Genomic DNA, 18,204 nt, shown 5'->3' with positions numbered 1-18,204 from the left:
GCCCCCAGCCAGGGGTGACGTCTCTCCTGTTGGCCCAAAGACGTGTAAATCATTTCATGTTTCCCCGCCCCCTCACATCTGTACGGCAGGGGACCTGACATGCAGCTGGACGAGAAGATGAGAGCATATTAGCACTTTTGTCGCCACCTGGTGGCAAGACAGCAGCATGGCGTGTCAGCAAAACACCCCAACAGTTAGCTGGACTTATGAATTTCATTATATGTGACTTCCAGCTGCTTGTTTTAATTGATGTCTTCAATTCTAAATAATTTTTAATTGATTAAATTGTTATCATCGTTTTTCAACATTTTTTTTTACTGTAAAAGATGCCTATGGAAGTTTTTCTGTGCCATCAGTTTGAATATAAATTTCTAATATTGAATTTTTACAGCATCAAAATCAGACTTTGAATTTAAAAAAACAACAGTGTAAAAAAAAATCAACATCTAAAAAAAAATTCAGTGTAAAAAATTTTACTTCAAAAAATTCAGTGGAAGATGTTGAGTCTGTTTTTTTTCCACTGGATTTTTTCTAAATTCAAAGTCTGATTTTGATGCTGTAAAAAAATCAATATTAGAAATTCATATTCAAACTCTGATGGCATAGAAAAACTTCCATAGATGCCATACCTCAACATATTCTGAGTTTAAGTAGAAGTAGAGAGAGGAAGAAGCATATTAAATCACAAAGTTAGTTTGATTCATGAGAGTGCAAACTTTAATCAACAACTTCAGCAGATGCACAATGATATGATCAAAGTCAAAGCCCATCTCAGTTCCAGGATTGCACAATTTTGTCTCTACGCTGCCACATTAATGCCATTGTGCCAACGCGGCAGCGGTGAACATTAGCGTCTCCGCCATAAGATTCTAACTGCTCTGCTTGAAAAAATATAGACACGGCTGGAGCCCAACAAACACTTAAAAACGCAAAGAAGCCTGGGTTGCTGCAACCCAGCAACGTGTATTTACAAAGTCTTGTCTTCACAAAAGCACAGTGATGTAGACCCTGCTGACAGTGTCGTACCTCTGGTTTCAGTGAGGTTCTACAGGTTTCTAACACTTTGATTTACAAAAGTAAATTTGATAACATATAAAAACTTCATCTGGAACACATTTCAGAAACACTGACAGATTGTGCAGTTTTGTCATACTTAAGGCAATAATATCAACATATACAAACAGAAGACTATTGGGAATTGTTGAGTCAGTAAAAAGTAAAATTCTAGGGAAATCTTTTTCCTGTGTGTAAATCCATAAAACACAGTGAATGCCTACAGATCACAGCATAAGCCCTTTTTAAAATAAAATTCAAAGAGGACTTGGACATGCTTGAACACCTATAACCTTGATTCGTCGTGCAACACAGCTGCACTGATGTCAAATATCTATTCAGACAAAATATCTTCTCGAAACAGTGTCGATTCAGCACAGTTAACACTTTACGAATGATGAGCTACTTGTAAAGTGATGATCTGTGTTCCCACAGAGGAGATATGTCGTCTTTTTTTTTTTTTACTTCAGTGATGGTGGACATTTTCATTTAAGCTGAATATACAAACGCACACATCACAGGTCACAGGTCACAGAAGCGAAGCAGCACTTATGTTATGTAGAGCCAAAGATCAGGCTTCTTCTAGACGGTCTCTGCGACCAAATCGTACCTGCAAGAGGCAGAATGCAAGCTGTAGATGGTGTAATCTTTAGAAAAACAATGCTTTAACTTTGGTGATATGTTACAAGATTGTTCAGTAGGTTTTTGAAATCTTTACCATTGTGTGACACCAGCCTTGAGGTCAATTTGGTCCAAATCCAGCAGCAGCTAAGGAAATCAAGGGGAAAGAAAGAGTGTAGTGACCATCACAATGGCAAAAGTAGTAAGCACTCTTAGATAACGGAAATGTCCTTGCCAATACCTTGCCGATAAGCTCCCTTTCTCTGCTCATGAAGGAGACGCTGTTCTTCACAGACAGGTCCAGTCTTCTCTGCATGGACTCTTCCAGAGAAAAATCAAAATCAAACCTACAGAGCGAAAGAAAAAGAAGTCAGAAGTCAACGATGATGTTACACATTTCTGTCACCGTTCCGAGTTTCTCAGCCGCTTTTCACCTCTCGTTGAATTCCGGGTTGAGCTCCCTCTTCTTGATGGCGGTTCTCCGCTTGGTGGTGGCCTTCTTGTCGGGCAGCAGGATGAAGGAAACATATGGGTCAGCACCATCCTTGGAGCAGGCTGCCAGGGCTCTGTGAGTATACAGAGATTGTGATATATCACGGCGCCGACTGTTTTGGGTGAAAGACGTGATAAGAAGGTAACGCATGTCATATAGAAACCTGCAGGAGTGAACAATGATGAAAAGCCTGTTTTCCTCTGTGGAGTAGCCGACGGTAAGCTTCACCTGGCTGGATGAGTTTGCACTGTCAGCGACGCTAAAAACACACAAGTGTTCACATGTTCACATTACGGTGCCTCATAATGCATAAAGAAGAGACATATCAGGAGTGTTTACTCTGATTTCTGCATTCTTAAAGGAAAAAACATTCTGGATATCAGCCGACTGCAGAAAGTGTGACAAGTTTCGTCTTTTGGACTAAACAATGGGGCCAGTGTGTAGGACTCACATGGAGAATCCACCTCTGTGTTTGAGGTCCAGATGGGAAGGAACCCATCTGGGCATGAATTCACCTGCATTGGCATCACTGCCTGCTCCAACCGGAGCGCCACGACACACTGCCAGCTGAGTGTCCAAAACCTGCAGCATTAAAAGAAAAAAACATTATCAGATGGGACATTGTCAACAACACTTTGAGCAGCTTACCAATCAGTACCCAACAAATACGTTTGGGATGCCGCAGCTAGAAGAATCTACAGCTAAACTTGGCATGAGTGGTGAACACATGGGACACACAGTGTATCCTGCCTTCCAAAAAGTTGTGATGTGGCGCAAAATGGGAACAAAAAAAGAATCCAATCTCGTGACTGAAGTTGGAAGAAAAAAAGAGGATTTTGCAATTTTGGCTGAAGAAAAGAGAATAACTCCAAAATCAAGAGCGACAGCACAGAATAGATAACAATGAGAACATCTGTTCTATGACACAATGTCGAGAAAATAAGCAGTACGTTTGCTGTACCTTGAGCATGACCTTCAGCAGTATCTGGCTCTCTGGCAGAGCACCATCCAAACTGAGCCAGCGGTCCAGCACCAACCCCGGCTCAGCCAACACCTCCCTCAGAGGAAGAGTCAAGGCCCCAAGAGCCTGTCCCCAGCTGTGGGAGAGCTGGACAAGAACACACACGTATAAATATGCATACGTTTGTCAGACTTTTAGTGTGCCTGTAAAAAATATCCCATGTGGCAAAAAGACATGTATCTGCTTACAACCACAGCTCAGGGATCATCGCTCACCTTGACTGTGAGTGTTTCATCTCTGGGGTCATGAACCAAAAAATGAAAGGCTTCATCCCATCGGGGAGATGTGGATCGCTCGCAGATCTGTGGGATGAACCAATGGCAAATTTGATGACTTTTTTAAAAGTAATTAGTTTCAAGTGCATGCTCCGTGCTCATAATCCTACCTTGGTTTTGTGTGAAACATTATTGTGTATAATCTCAGCTCCAGCCTTTGGCTCCTTTCCATTCTTCTTCAGCTGAAATCGCACAAAAAAAGAGCACTCTAACACAAAAATTTTAAGAAACGGCGTTTGACTGCGAGAATAAAACAAATCAACGTTGATCCTAAGATTTTAGTGCATGCAGCTGAAATCAACTGCTGTGCTTCTTCAGTTGCGTCGCTCTAAACAAAAAAAATAAAAGGCCATGGACTCGTAAATGTGGTCTCACCGGCAGGCCGTGGGCACGCTCCGCATACACAAACAGCACAGCTGCTGATGGCACAACCTTGTTTTGGTACGACTGCTGGGACTGATACTGCAGAACCTGCAGGGAACCGGAAAGAGTTATGGAAGTGCAGTACAACAGTTGTGGTTCAAGTTTCTTTCGCAACAGAGCCAACAAAGATATTAGCATACATCAAAAAGTCTTTTCTATGCCAAAGGAACCAAACAACAGCGCTATAACACACAAGTACGGTACCAAGGCTTTCACAGTATAAGAGGTAGATGGCAAAGGATTGATTTGGATATTTCTTCATTCTTTAACAGGTGCAGCAAATCCCTGTTTTAGATTTAGGACTTTTCCAGACTGTTTCACACAGGAGGTTCATATATGTTTGATAAAAGACTCCTGGTATGCATTTCATCATTTCAGTTTGCAGGCTTCATATTCAGAGGCCCTTCTTTAGCAAACAGAAGGTAAAATACTTGTTTAGGCACACAGTGCGGCAGACAGACATGCCATTACTAGAGAGTGTTTTAAGCCATAATTACCCTGAGATGAGGACTGGATTAACAGGAGGATTGTTACATTAGCATCACTCAGTTCAACATTGCTCTGTGCTGCAACTGAGGCTTTTAGGAGTTTTATCACACGTTAAAGCTGGAGTGTTGCTGTGCTTCAGTTTTACTCTCAAGTGTGTGTGTGTGTGTGTGGCCATTTTCTTTCTTTTTTGTCTCAAGAGAGAGGAAATCCAGTCAGTGCCAGAGGGCCATTCAGGGGCTTGCAGACTAAATGTTATGCTTACCCCTGTGGACTGGAAAGTGTTATGTTGTTCCCTCATTGTATTTTATCCACAACTACCTCTTGTGTTCCCTTCATGGTGGTGACTGTTATTAGTGTTGCTCTTTTGCTCTAAATTGCTTTAATAATCCTTCCTGTTTTCCCGAGTTTGTTATCAGTGGGATCATCTTAAAAGGCCATTTCCTTCATCTCCTGCTCCGTTCAGGGCTGCAATAAAGCCACTGCATTATTAGCACAGTATATTGCCTCCAATAGAGAGAATAAAGATTAGAGTACGTATCTGACCTGCTCCAGTCTGAACGGGTCCGAGACTTTGGGCAGCCACTCCAGCACCAAGTGAACCCGACCTGACTTCACATCATTTAGAGTGTACCACTAAAACAAGAATGGCACAAAAACATGCGCGTTGTCATATGGACATTTTTAACACGTGTACATTATATCATTTTCTTCTGTTACAATCATTTCACTTACCGTATCAATGAATTGTGCACTGGTGATGTCTCTTAGGTTAAGCTTGAACCTGCAAAGACGGTTGACAGTGCATCGTTCATTTCAGTGACATCATGTCCCTTCTGCTACAAAACACAAAATAGTCAGAAGCGATCGGTGACTTTCTGTTTCACTGTTACCTTCCGAGAAAGTCATCCTGATCGATGTCCTTGTCAAACAGCTCAAACTGGATCTCTTGACCCGGAAGCTGGGTCAAAATCACCTAGATCCAAGAAATGAAAAAATAAAACCGTCAAACACTCACGAGATGAGCGACTTCGCCGACTGCTTGAGCATTAAAAGGGGCCGATACCTCGTAGAGTTCATTCCAGACAGGATTGAGGTTCTCTTTGATGGTGTGGCTGCGGAAGGTAATGCCGGCCACTCGGATCTTGACATAGGGGTCGCTCTTCCCCTTCACCATGCCCCCCATGAAGTTGTCCTTCGCTATCAGGTTTTGGGCCTCCATCAGATGGATTCGCAACACTCCCTGCAAGCGGGAGCGAGGACAGGGAATGTCACCGCAATTTGGGATGAGAGAAGCATCTGCTGCCGCTCAACTTTAGGTAACCATTTCCTTACCTCCGTTGCAAACTCCGGATCGGGTGTGGTGTGCTCTGGCCGTGTCGGCTGAGGCTTATTTAACCCACCGGTCACCATAGGGTTAAGGTCTGATGTGATTCCTCCCTGGCTTGTCCCGGACCCGGAGGTTGAGGGGCGAGGAGACGGGGTTGTGGGAGTGGTGTCATCACTCAGCCACAAAATCTAGCAGGAAACAATGAAGCTTGTGTGAGCAAATGTCAAGCAGGAAATAATTCAACAATGCTGTCTTATGTCTTGTGATAATCATATGAAGCAAGTTTGTTGGTAGACTATTCATAACACTTTTAAAACTCTCCAATATCTTTTCTAACATAATTTTAAAATAAAATAAAAAAACACCAAAGATAAGTAAATATAGATATAAAGATTTGCCCAAGGTGGATTTGAGTCTTCCCAGGGAGGTTTGCCTTAAAAGACGCTTGTTTACCTCGTCACATTACCCAATATATGTATGTTGAGACAATGACTCAAATACCGACCCTAAGCACAATTTTGGCATAGATGCGGCTTGCTGAACCCGAATTCTCTAGTTGAAACCACTGGTCCAAGGTGAGTTCGCGGGTCTCCAAAAGACGGCTCAGAGGGATTGTCAGACTGCCCAAAAGCAGAGTACGATCATCATCCTTCACCTGATCAGACACAGAAACAGAGGACACACGGGTGGAAGGAGGGGTATGTAAAAAAAAATGGTGTGAAATGTGTGCGAATGGTGTTTGGTTGTGTAAAATGTTGAACATGAGTTGAACCGTTACCGATGACGACCTACCTGAATATCAATATCTTGTTTGCAAGGATCCTGAATGAAGAAGGTGAAAGCATCCTCCCACACAGGGCTGTTCGTCCCGTAGCAAGTCTGCAGAAACAAGAAGTATAATCATGCTCTGAGTCAGATGTGAGGCCTTAAGCAGCGGCTATCTTAATTAACTTGCCTTGCTCTCTTTAGTTGCGTCCTGAATAGAAATCTGCACCATTGGGCTGGGGTCCTTGTTGCCTTTCCTCATCTGCAACATGTTGACCACATCAGGGTGAATAACAGAAGAAAAATCAGTGCACATCACATGAACTCATGAGTGAGAAGCTTACAGGCAGTTCGTAAGCTTGGTCGAGATAGATGGCAAGGATGGCGGCAGATGGGGGATCAGCTGTCTTTGTGGTCACGTTCTGGTTCTTTTCAATCACCTGGCAAAAGACAAACGGGAGAACGTGTGAGGAATTGGATGTGGTTTCTTATAAGCCCCGACACTAAAAGTTTTGCTTTTTCAATTTCTATTGTTCTGATGCTAAATTTATCTCGCATTCAAGTTAAAGGTAGAGCAAGCACAGAATTGAAAGCATAGTGCACAAAAGATATATGACAAACCCGGACACGTGAGAAGAATGAGAAAAAATAACGGTCGCTTAAACAAATCATGCAAGCTCCTATAAAAAAATCATCACATCACAGTAGAGTGTAACAATAAAACTGAATTAAATTCAATGTTCATCCAGCCTGAATTCTCAGCATGTGGCCTCACCTCACTCAGTCTGTCAGCAGAGGACAGCAGAGAGAGCCACTCCAGCCGCAGGTGAACGCTGCCGGATGAAACGTCCCTCAGGTTGAACCACTAGCCGAAAGCAAAAAAAAAAAAGGTTTATTAAAAAAACATTTCTCTCATCCAGCTGGTGGTGGGATCAGAGACGATCACGAGGAGGCACATGGTGTCTCCAGAGTCACATGATAACAGGATTACTGAATGCTGACAAATTTTTTTTTTTTCGATTTGAAATTGTGGAGGAAAAAAAAGAAGCAATAACAATAACGAAATACCGGATGTTTGCGTGAAACCGCCAACGAATTGCTACTCACATCATCCACGATTCGGGCCTTCTTCACAATATCGAGCTCTACCTTGACCCTGGAACACAGAAAGAAAAAGACATACGGAGGATCAATAATGTTATTAACAGAAAAATAACAAGACCATGGAGGCAAATTTTAACACTATCATGGCCCAAAACGGCAAAAAGCAGCTTTGGCAATGACATGAGAAACACACAGACATGTAGAAAATGAATGAGAATGAGTGAGCTACCTCCCCAGGAAGTCATCCTGGTCTGGGTCTTTGTCAAACACTTCCACTTCCAACTCCTGACCAGGTACTTCATGGACAATCACCTGACACATACACACACATAAATGGACAAATACCCAATACGCAACAACAACTGTACAAATATAGATACAGCCACAAATGGCATAAAAACACAAGGGCATGCAAACAGACGAGTAGGTGTAAATCCTTTAATGTCTATTTAGTGTTTGGATAAAATCCCTTTCTGACAAAAGAGGAGACAAATGTGTCGCCGTACAAGCAGTTGCTTATCTCGGAAACAGCTGCTTCCTGTTTCCACAGAAGGAGATAAAAATCTCCAGAAAACTGTCTATTCGTGCAGAAGCAGTGTCATATTTACAACCAAAGGCTTACTGCAACCCCCACAAAGCAGGAACACCAACAAGACGCCATCGTTCTTTGGCACACTAACATGGAGGCAAAGTAGTATATCTCATGCATCTTTCATTTTAGCTTTGAGCGAATTTGGTCCGCCTCCAGCCTGCTCACCTCATACATCTCCCTCCACTGTGGGTTCAGGTTGCTGTCCACATGATGAGAGGTGAAGGTCTGAGTTCCAACACGCAGCACGGCGTATGGGTCCGACTTCCCGTTGATTAAGCCTTTGATGAGAGTATCCTTGGCAGTCAGGTCCTCAGCCTCCAACAGGTGGATACGAACAACTCCCTAGCATGAAAACATGCACGCAGAGACAAAGTCAAACTGCATCGTCACAAACCGCAATGTGTTCCTCATTCTCAACGTGATCTGATGTACCAAATGTTGCATGAAAGCTACGACGAGTGCTTGCGACTAATCTGCTCGAAAACATATGCTTCAGTCAGTGTGGGCCCATGTTTCTTCAGGAGACCATTTATTATTGAGACAGTTACCCTTGGGAGAGGGGAGCGGAGCTGCGCCACGTGCAGGTCAGCCACCAGGGGGACAGTGAGACGATTGGGGAGCACCAGGTAGGAGGCTATTGCATCCATTATCATAGTGTCCGACATGGCACTGCAAATGAATGCAAGGATGACGTCCGGAACACACACACAGAGAGTGGACACACAAGCAGACAGATGCTATAAACTACTGCTGGAAACATGTTCATGCATAAACAACGTGAAATCCAGCAACAGAGCCAACGGGAGGAGTTGCGAAAACATCTCGGCAAATATGATCTGAAGGAGAAATACAATTAAAAAATAATGACAAACTGTCATCATAGGTATTGTCAAAGGAGCTGATGATGATGCACATATAGAGCTGAGGTATCAGACACAGATTTATGCCTCTGACAATGCTTTAATTGTATTTCCATACAGATACATTGCGTAGGGTTCCTTCATTCTCACTTTGAGACCATCCGTTTATCTTCATATTCTATATAATTATACTTGCATATATAGAATATATACAAAATTGTGTGGCCCTAAGCATAAAGCTACAGTCATAATCTTGCATGTACATAATCTGGATGGCATCAGTTAAGAAGAATTTAAAGAATAAGGTTGGCCTTGTCCGAAACTTTTTTCACCTCCAGCAAACAAATCCCATGAAAACAAAACATTTTGGTCATGAGACAGCTTTTTGACTTTCCCTGGTCACCCTGCTGGGCAAACTAATCACGTGCTTGTTCATTCCTATGTAAGTCTTTTTTCCTGAACAGTTGGGAGGTTGGTGAGCACATGTTGAGAACTACTTGCAGTTGTGGACTGACTTACAGAATGTTCGTCGCTGTCTTGAGCAATTCACTGCACCAGGGCCGTATGTGAGGGGCTGACTTAGGATAAAGGGCATTTTCCATGGTTGTGAGTTTAATAGCTTTAGACAGCAGTGGAGGTGCAGTGGAAAAGAGGAATCATTCATGTTAGAGTTTGACTTCACAGCCGATACTTATTAGTATGATCAGTTTATTGTTGCCTTTTGCCTTCTGATTGAAATCATTGACAGGAAGAAAAAATAGGCATGAGGCCATCCTTATCCTTTAAGCACCAGACCACAAATATCTACACAGACGGACACTTAAGCTCTATTTTCTCTCTCAATTGGTTTGGAGCTCCTCTTGAATTGAGGAGACGACTCTGTGATTCTGCCGGCTGGATAAGTAATAAAAAACTTTCACTAATATCTATGCATTGATTCCAACAAGCGCAAACTCCTAAACTTGTCTTCAAGAGACTAAACAGATCACGACAACCTAAGAGATTCCAGAAGGAGCCCCATCTTAAAAAAACTCACCTCAGTCCAGGGATATCCAACACATTGGTAAGTCCAGTCCAGTTTATGTCCAGTTTCTACACATATGAAAGAAAGAAAAATCGGAAAATAAATGTGGACCATGAACATCAATGACATGCCAGAACAAAAGCACTCACAGGCCTGCGAATGAAGAACATCGTAATGGCTCCGACTAGCGGCACGTCTCCAATCAGGGGCTCGAGGATCAGACGCAGCTTTCCATGCAGCTGCAAAGAGAACATTTTGTTGAAAATTAGCTCTCAGGCAAACTGCTAGTAATGCAAGGGCATGCAAATATGTTTTCACCTACCTGGACTCCTTTAACTCCTGCTTTGCAGAAGTACTTTTTGATTTCAACATTTATCTCAACATCACCAGTGTAGCTGCAATAGAAGAACGGTGACAAAGCTCAGCATAAATGTTTAATCAAGGGAAGCGCCTGATGAAAGTTATGACGGAGCTGTTTTTTCTTTGTGTGTGTTAAGTAAAGAGTGATCTGTTGTTACAAGCGGGGACACTTCATAGCACTGTAATTCAGGAGTATTTTGGTGTCTAGCAAGAAGCCAGCAGCCATTTAAAATGGCAGATGAACGAAAGCCGTGGTGCATTACCTCAGGTGCAAATCCAACATAACTTGTCTCTTGTCATGTTCTGTGTGAGCCTTTACACCAGTCACCATCAAAGCCTGTGAACACAGCAGCTGCTGTTACACAAAGCAAGCAAGACTGCGAGGCTTTCTGGAGGCACAGCAGCAAAGAACACCATCTACTGAAAGGAAAACGCTCATCCCAAGACCAACTGGGTGCAGAAAGAAAAATCACTGGCCTTGGCTTGATTGCATTTTCTAAGGTTGTGACACATTTATCATTTAAACAGTCGTGTGTACACACCTTTTCTCCGAGGTTGACCTTTGTGAAGCTGAGAGTCTGCAGATAAATGTTGGAAGCTCGGATGGCGGGAGCAATGGTTTCCAACAGCAACTTCTCCACATACTGACCTACAAAGGGCCAAGCCTGCTGCAGGATCTGCATAACACAGCACATGGCCATTATGTTTCGTGAACTGATATCAGTAAGGCAAAGAATACTTATCACTATCACATGATAATACACTCAAATGTGCCTCGTGTTTGCATCCATGGTAACACATTTAAGTTTAGATGAAGTTCGACAACGTGCATCAACCGGCTTCATGAAGTTTCTACGAAATGATCTTGTGAGACTGGTGATACTCGCATGCTGCTGGCAGACCTGAGTGTCAGCTGCATTATCAAACTCAATGGTATGGATGTGCATTAGAAAGAAATTTAAGTCTCCAGACAGGTTTTCTTTGCTGTTTTTTTTGTCTCCCTCGCATCACGAAACACCCATTTCTTTGAGCTGTTAAATACACTGAGTAACTGTGTGTTTGTAGACACAAGCAGGCAGCTGGATCACATGTCGGGAGGCCTGTCGGAGAGATGTAGGATGGCTGAGAGACGAGTCTAGCGAATCCTACAGTCCTGGCTTCTGTCGTCACCTTTTATTGCGCTTATCCACCCAGAAAGGCGCCTTGTATTATTAGTATTCGTACCCACGCAAGCCCGCTGCTGATATGAGTTTCTTACTCTGACAGAGAGAAAGAGGTTGGGATATGATCTGAGCCGCTCTCCCTGCCTCTTAATTACACCGGCAGATTATCTGCTCTGATGGAGAGGCTGTAACTACAGCCGAGTCACTTAAGGTACACATATGTTCCTCGCGATATCGAGTGTGAGGCATTTACGTTACTATTGTTGGAGTTTGTCAAGTTATGCGTGGACATCTTATTTCTGAATTAATTAGCTTTGCTTTGCTATGAGTTCAACTGGATGCAGTAGAGAAGCAGGAGCTGCATGTTGGCACTGATGAAAAATTGAATGCTGCACATGTGCAAAGTCAGAGAGAGAGGAAAAACATACCTTATTCAGCCACTCCACTTTCTCCACATCTGGAAAGTTGACCTGTGGACGAGTTGTGCGTCAAGCGTGAACTCAAATATGTCAGGGCAGCGTAAGATGACCTCTAGCTCTTATGTCTGAGATTCTCATGCAGAGTTTTTCGTTTCAAAAGGGAAATTCTCACAACATGCCCTCTTACCAGGGCAGCGTTTTTACTGGAGTAAACCATTTTCCCCTGCTTTCTACCCACAAAGATAAACACAACAAAATCACATAAAAAGCAGGAAGACAACGCGGACATGACAAGGCAGACTAATTTGGCAACTGACAAAAAATTTCAGGAAACCATCAAGCACATTGTGCACATCAGGTTTGAGATCTCATGCTCGGGCTTCTCGGTTCACATGCAAACTCGTGTACACACACACTTTCCTGCGTCTTGCTCTCTAACCACATATGATGTTCCTCTGCTCCGAAGGATGTTTATGAGTCATCAAGTTTTGGAAGCCAGATAAGGTCAAAAAAGCAGGTCCACAGAAGGGAAATGAGATGAGGAACACTCACAGGGAGGAAAAAATCCCTCCAATTACTGGTTAAAATGGTTTGTGTTCCACATTACTCTGTTATTCATTCAATAGTTCCACTGCAGAGACCCGTCATGCATGATCTGTCATTGCATTACTGTGGCAGCAGTTCAGGCTAATTCCTCAGGGAATTTGGATGTCCAAATACAGGAACATATGGACAACAAAAAGGATGGTCATGCATTCAGTCTTATTTTCTTTTTACGTGTGTTAAGTGTAAAAAGTCTAGAACATCTAACAATAATCCCGTCGCAGTCTCAAATATGTGGCTGGTATGGCAAGTACAATCTGCAGAAAATGATCACAGAGGACTGCGCGTCTCTTACCCAGGGAGGTAAATCCCTCTTGGCTCTGAAAACCTTCTCTGTGGTGAATTCCCTCTCGTTCTCCAGAAGGTACATGGCAGACCTGAGCCTAATCATTTTCTCCTGACGACTCTGTTTCCACTTCAAGTAAATCATCAGCCCGAACAGCACAAAGCAGATGCTGAAGCCAAAATATCCGGCCAGGTACACCGGTAGGAAAGCACCCAGGCATTTTCCATACGACCACAGCGCACTTACGGCGCGCTCGGCCGGGGGCCGGCTCGGTGAGGCCGGGTCTGTGCCTCTGCCAGCGCCCGGGTCTGTATCTGCGGTTGGCATGGTAAGATCCGTCAAAACTTCACAGTAGCTCGACCTGGCCTTCAACTTCTCTGCAGAGTGGCAAGTACCAGCGTGCGGCACCCTACTTTGTTATTGCAGAAAACCATCGACAAATACGCGAGAAACTGCGGGTTTCGGACGGTTACATCACAATCACGACTTTTCTTCGCGGCGCTGTGCCTCAGTTCCGCAGGGCACTATGATGGACTATTCCGCGTTTCATTTAGCTTCTTCTGTGGAGAAGGGCAAGCACAGACTCAGTGCTGAGAAGGCGGGCTCTGCCTCAAGCCCTCCTTCGCACTAAACCAAGTGGAAACTAAATCCTAGAATTATCTTGTAGCGTCATCCGTTGAGTCGGGCGGAGCGTGGGGTCTCAAAGCAAAGTATTTGCTGTGTCTGGAGACATTAGGCAGCGATGCCTTAGAATTAACCTGGCAAGCTAAAGGAACCGCTGCACACGGAAATATTGTACACAGGCTGCGCAGCCCGTTATCTTTATACAGTCAGTAGGTCGGAGTAAATCCCCCTGCATGCGCAAGCGCTCCTGAACACTGCAGCAGCTTCACCACCGAGCATGACAGGAGTGAAAACAAGTTCGTTGACAGAAAGGTGTCCCTGCTCGCCTCGAGTGTCCTGCGTGCTGCAGGTCAACATCAGCTTCCGTGGTGTCCTAGCAGCAGAGGGACCGGCATCCAGGATGTGCGCCAAATGTCACTGATGCAGTGGTTTACCCAATCGTTAAAAAAAAAAAAAAAGAGCCAAACCTTAGGCAAATGTGGTCATTCTCTCTGGTTGCACTGTGCGGTTTGTGCGAACGGCTCCATTGAAGAGGTTCATTTATGCCAATTAAACAGGCCAGGTTTTAAATAGCTCCCTTGCTGCCTGGAAACGACCGGTTGTCTGTATTTGCTCGGAGGGTGAAGATCCTTTGTGTACATAGACTAGCTGCACTAACAACATGCGCTTAGTCCCGAGAGTCACGTGGTATAAAAGCAACACAAATTCTATATTTTTGTGAAAGATCCAAATCGATGGGTTCATTTCCCAGTGTGTAATAAGGTTTGATTATGCAACATTAGAACCATTCTTAAGCATGCCCTCTATACAACTTACTTTATGACCGACTTCATTGCAACATGTCAGATTTGACAGTTATTACTGTGCTATTACCCTCTTTATTTGAACTAGTGTATGTTGGTTTCTTTGCACTCTTATATTGCCCCACAGTCTTGTTTTGTTTGTGTGCATAGAGATATGCTTCCTTGCAAGAAATAATGTGTGTAACACTGTCAGCACTCCGGGAAACATTTAAGAAGCTCTGAAATGTGGCAGCAGCAGTATACACGGCCATTCTAGCTTTCTTTTTCTTTTCTTTTTGTGTCATTTCCTGAATGTGCTATTTGTTTTGTCATGTTGTTAGTTGATTCATTTTCATTCTCTGCCGCAAAATCAGCGGATCAATGGCCTCACCGGTGAAAGATTAGGATTACCTGGCCCTAAACTGTCCCCAAACCCACAAATGAAGGGACACATATGCCACAGTGAACGGCCACGTCACTGCATGCCCAAGAATGAAGTCAGCTCTCTCACTCTGCAGCAAAAGGAGAAGTAGCCATCACAGGATGACTGTGTGATGTTGAAATGATGCTGGCCAAATAATTCAGGAGAAGCAAAAGCCATAACTGGGTCTCATGTCAGTCAGGTGGAACTTTGTCTTCTGACAATACCTTGGGTTTTTTTTCAAATACAGATTCATTGTCAACGACACAAATATCTTTCTTGACATCAGGGTAATGTGAACTGAAAGGAAAAATTCAATTCTGACTTGCCTTTCGTGTTACACTGCACAGGTGTTAAGGGCAACAAACGATTCAGGTTTCCATGTAAGTGTTGCTGAAAGCTCATCCTTCATTCTAACGTTTTCAAATCTTAACATTTCATTTACTGATTACAATATACTATGTATCATTGACTACTGCTAAGTTAATTCCCCCACGCTGTATGTGGGTCGTTGCAAGCTGATTATGCGGACCATTAGTGAGGACTGTGTAGGCTATACAACATCTGTTTTCTGTGTAAACTGAACCATCTGCTGAGTGCTCTCTCGGCTGCCACAACAAACTCAGCAAGAGTTAATTATCAGCTTATAAAAACAGAGATATCATTTCTAAGCAGTTTGACTCAGGTGCCTTTAAGCTGAGGGATATGATGTATATATATATATATATTTATATATATACATCATGAGGGATATGATGTATATATATATCATAAAAAAGTTTAAAAAAAGCTGCATTAAGAATCAATGAGGAGGGCCGGACCTCCTTTATTTTTCATTCATTACCAGCCTATTGTCTATACATAAACTGTAGCCTATAAATAAATAAATAAATAAATAAATAATAAACTTGAATTTCCCCCACTGGGGTATGAATAAAGTGTTTTTCTATTCTAAAACGTCTCAAAATTGTGCAGAAACACCAGTTATAATCCCACAGCCTGAGATAATCAAAAGCATCTCATCAGAAGCTAAAACCAATCAATATAAAAGCTTCTGTATTTTTGGAAAATGAGCTTTGGGTGTCATTTGCCCTCTTCAAAAAAAACCTATTGTTGGAACAGTTTGTCATGATTCATTTTCTGTGCGTTACCGTTGCCTTGAATGGGGACGTGAAGCATTAAACGCAGGCTGCAGCAGGATTTAGTTTGCAAACTCAGCTCTGGCTGTAACGGCAGAGGAAAAAGAAAATGACGATATGAACGATTACAACACGAGTCTGGTCACAGCTCAAGTGGGTACTGTTTGTAAAGTGTAAAGACTGGGTGTTATTGTACAAGTTTGGACAGAGATTAAAGTATAACCACACCCATTCGCCTCTTTGGGTGTTGACTTGGGTGTAAACATTAATCTCAAATTACAGAGGTTTCTCCTTGCCAGTCAGGCTCATTTCAAATATCTTTATTTCTAGACATGTACAACAGCAATGATATACAATTAAGGCGAGAACCTCAAGACCTGAATAATATAAACTTTTAACCGGTTAGGGGTATTTAATTCTTCTCAATGCAATTTTACGCAATGGTACGAATAATTCCAGTTTTGACACCAGAGCGTGTTTAGTCAAAATTGGCATTTCTGTAGAACGTGAACTTCTGTGTCTTTTCTACATTTTCTCCTCACTATTTTCCCCATCCAGGCTCGCAGGATAGTTAATCTGGTTTTAAACAGCTCCAGACCGGGAAGTTATTGTGAAGAAGAAAAAGGGAAATACACTGAGCGTTTTATAACCAAAACCTTTAATCACAGTATAAACAAAAACACATGACAAAAGTTGAGGAGGAAAAGCCAGATAGTCAGCAGGTGCGAGTCCGTTCTGCAGCATCGCTCAGACGCTGCTGCTCCTCTAGCGTCTCTGGCCCACAAGAACGTCACTGGCCTCAGACTCGACACTAGAGGGTCCTGGGACTCCCACCATGCCGGGTGCCGGAATCGTACGATGTCCAAGCCATGACGGAGAGGACAGTTCACTTAGACCTCTGCCTCATCTTTCGCCTTTTACGCTTCAGCCTGTACAAGTAAAAATCACAAATACGAATGAGACGAAAACTCTACCGAACTGTGACCGTAAAAACGTGCTCTACACGAAGTCTTACCTGCGCATGCGCTTCTTCCTCCACTACAAAGAGAAGAAAACGGTTAATTACACCTCAGTTGTACATAAACATTCAGAGCAGCACACTCCAAGATGCACGCTGACTAACTGAATAATCCATTTCATTGAAAGATTTACAGTTGCAGAGAAAGCGTTAACGCTAGCTGGCTAACTAGGTAACAAATATTAGCCCCGCTGAACAGTCAGTTTCTCCCATTATAGAAACTTAAAATACCAACCTTAGCCCTCATGCCGAAAAGTGATGGCTGAAAATAGATGGGAAATGGCAACAGTTATTTTCGATTGATTTAAATGGAAGGAGATTAACTTGGATTCCGTCCACCACGAAAAAAGATACTCACCGACAGCTAAGGTATCGTCGCAACGAAGAACGTCATACACAAGCGACTTTAAATTTATACGGGCTGTTACGTCATTAGTGGTGAACGAATACTGAAACATGGGAAATGGCGTTTTCTACGCTCATCTCTTGAGAAGAGACTTTTTGAGCCTCTGTTATACAGTTTCGGTTAAATGCGCGTTTCTCCAATGAACGTGCCGTGTTCATTTTGTTTGTATATTTCATACGTGTTTTTTCTTCTTCTATGGAGCTTGAATTATTTCAGGAAAATTGGAAAACAGAAATATGTATTAAAAGGCTTTGTTGAACACTCTTTTTGGCATTTTATAAAACGTTGGTGCAGGTTGACGCTTCAGAATTTAGGCACTTTTACTGTTGTCACCCTTTTATTTTCAGCTTATTCTTAATCGAACAATGTTATGTTTACTGTCACATGTGGTTGGCATTTAATTCAATTATTTTCTTTGCCACTTAAACGTTCTCTGTTCCACTGTCCGAAATCAATGCATTTCACCGTCCCAACACTTCGAGGTGTCATTTCCACCATTTTTCCTCCAGATATTATTTTGCTCAGTGCAGCTAAAAAGCTCAAACTCAAACAGTGCACGACTTTATTTCCAAGTCTCATTCAGATGTTCGTCTACAAACTTGTACATTTTATTTCCCTTTATATGCAGATCTTGGTGAGGCAGCACAGTAGTTTTCCACACATCAATCATAACTGACATTTTTGTCATTTTCAAACTGAGAAAACCGGCACCTAAAAAAAAAAATGCAATAGTCCAAGGTGGCTGCTTGCAAGTTCCTGCTGTTGTTCGCACAAGGTTTTAAGAATCAGTTGCTCAGTATTACATGTGGGATTCACCTGGCCTTCCCCAATAATGACAGTGAATGGGTCAAGTGAATGAAAGCCCTTGAAATTACTTTTAACAATTTTACTCAGGACAGCAGAAATTCTTAAGTCTATTTACAGCCCTGGGTGCAC

General features: G+C 42.8%; 1 protein-coding gene and 1 long non-coding RNA gene across 2 annotated transcripts; both read right to left on the bottom strand.

The window, feature by feature from the left end:
• Positions 1 to 694: 694 nt before the first annotated feature.
• On the bottom strand, positions 695 to 14,114 carry esyt1a (extended synaptotagmin-like protein 1a). The gene is made up of 31 exons (XM_075476765.1): positions 12,888 to 14,114; positions 11,999 to 12,040; positions 10,950 to 11,084; positions 10,671 to 10,744; positions 10,370 to 10,442; positions 10,197 to 10,286; positions 10,060 to 10,115; positions 8,712 to 8,832; positions 8,329 to 8,505; positions 7,801 to 7,883; positions 7,575 to 7,623; positions 7,243 to 7,332; positions 6,812 to 6,907; positions 6,658 to 6,729; positions 6,495 to 6,581; positions 6,208 to 6,357; positions 5,708 to 5,890; positions 5,439 to 5,615; positions 5,266 to 5,348; positions 5,108 to 5,156; positions 4,919 to 5,008; positions 3,839 to 3,934; positions 3,574 to 3,645; positions 3,404 to 3,490; positions 3,129 to 3,275; positions 2,619 to 2,749; positions 2,331 to 2,426; positions 2,109 to 2,240; positions 1,916 to 2,021; positions 1,772 to 1,821; positions 695 to 1,663 (listed from the first exon to the last, which is right to left on the bottom strand). The coding sequence occupies exons 1-31, from the start codon at positions 13,203 to 13,205 to the stop codon at positions 1,636 to 1,638; spliced, it is 3,240 nt and encodes a 1,079-aa protein (XP_075332880.1). The 5' UTR covers positions 13,206 to 14,114; the 3' UTR covers positions 695 to 1,635.
• Positions 14,115 to 16,485: 2,371 nt separating this feature from the next.
• On the bottom strand, positions 16,486 to 17,270 carry LOC142390274 (uncharacterized). Its single transcript, XR_012770447.1, has 4 exons — positions 17,221 to 17,270; positions 17,098 to 17,124; positions 16,860 to 16,882; positions 16,486 to 16,773 (listed from the first exon to the last, which is right to left on the bottom strand). It is a non-coding gene; the product is annotated as an uncharacterized LOC142390274 (long non-coding RNA).
• Between the last annotated feature and the right edge of the window lie 934 nt (positions 17,271 to 18,204).

Source organism: Odontesthes bonariensis, chromosome 10 (genome assembly GCF_027942865.1).
Source record: "Odontesthes bonariensis isolate fOdoBon6 chromosome 10, fOdoBon6.hap1, whole genome shotgun sequence".
In the NCBI taxonomy this organism is placed as follows: Eukaryota; Metazoa; Chordata; class Actinopteri; order Atheriniformes; family Atherinopsidae; genus Odontesthes; species Odontesthes bonariensis.
Note: the sequence above shows the minus strand (reverse complement) of the source record. Positions and strands in the feature narration are given on the sequence as shown.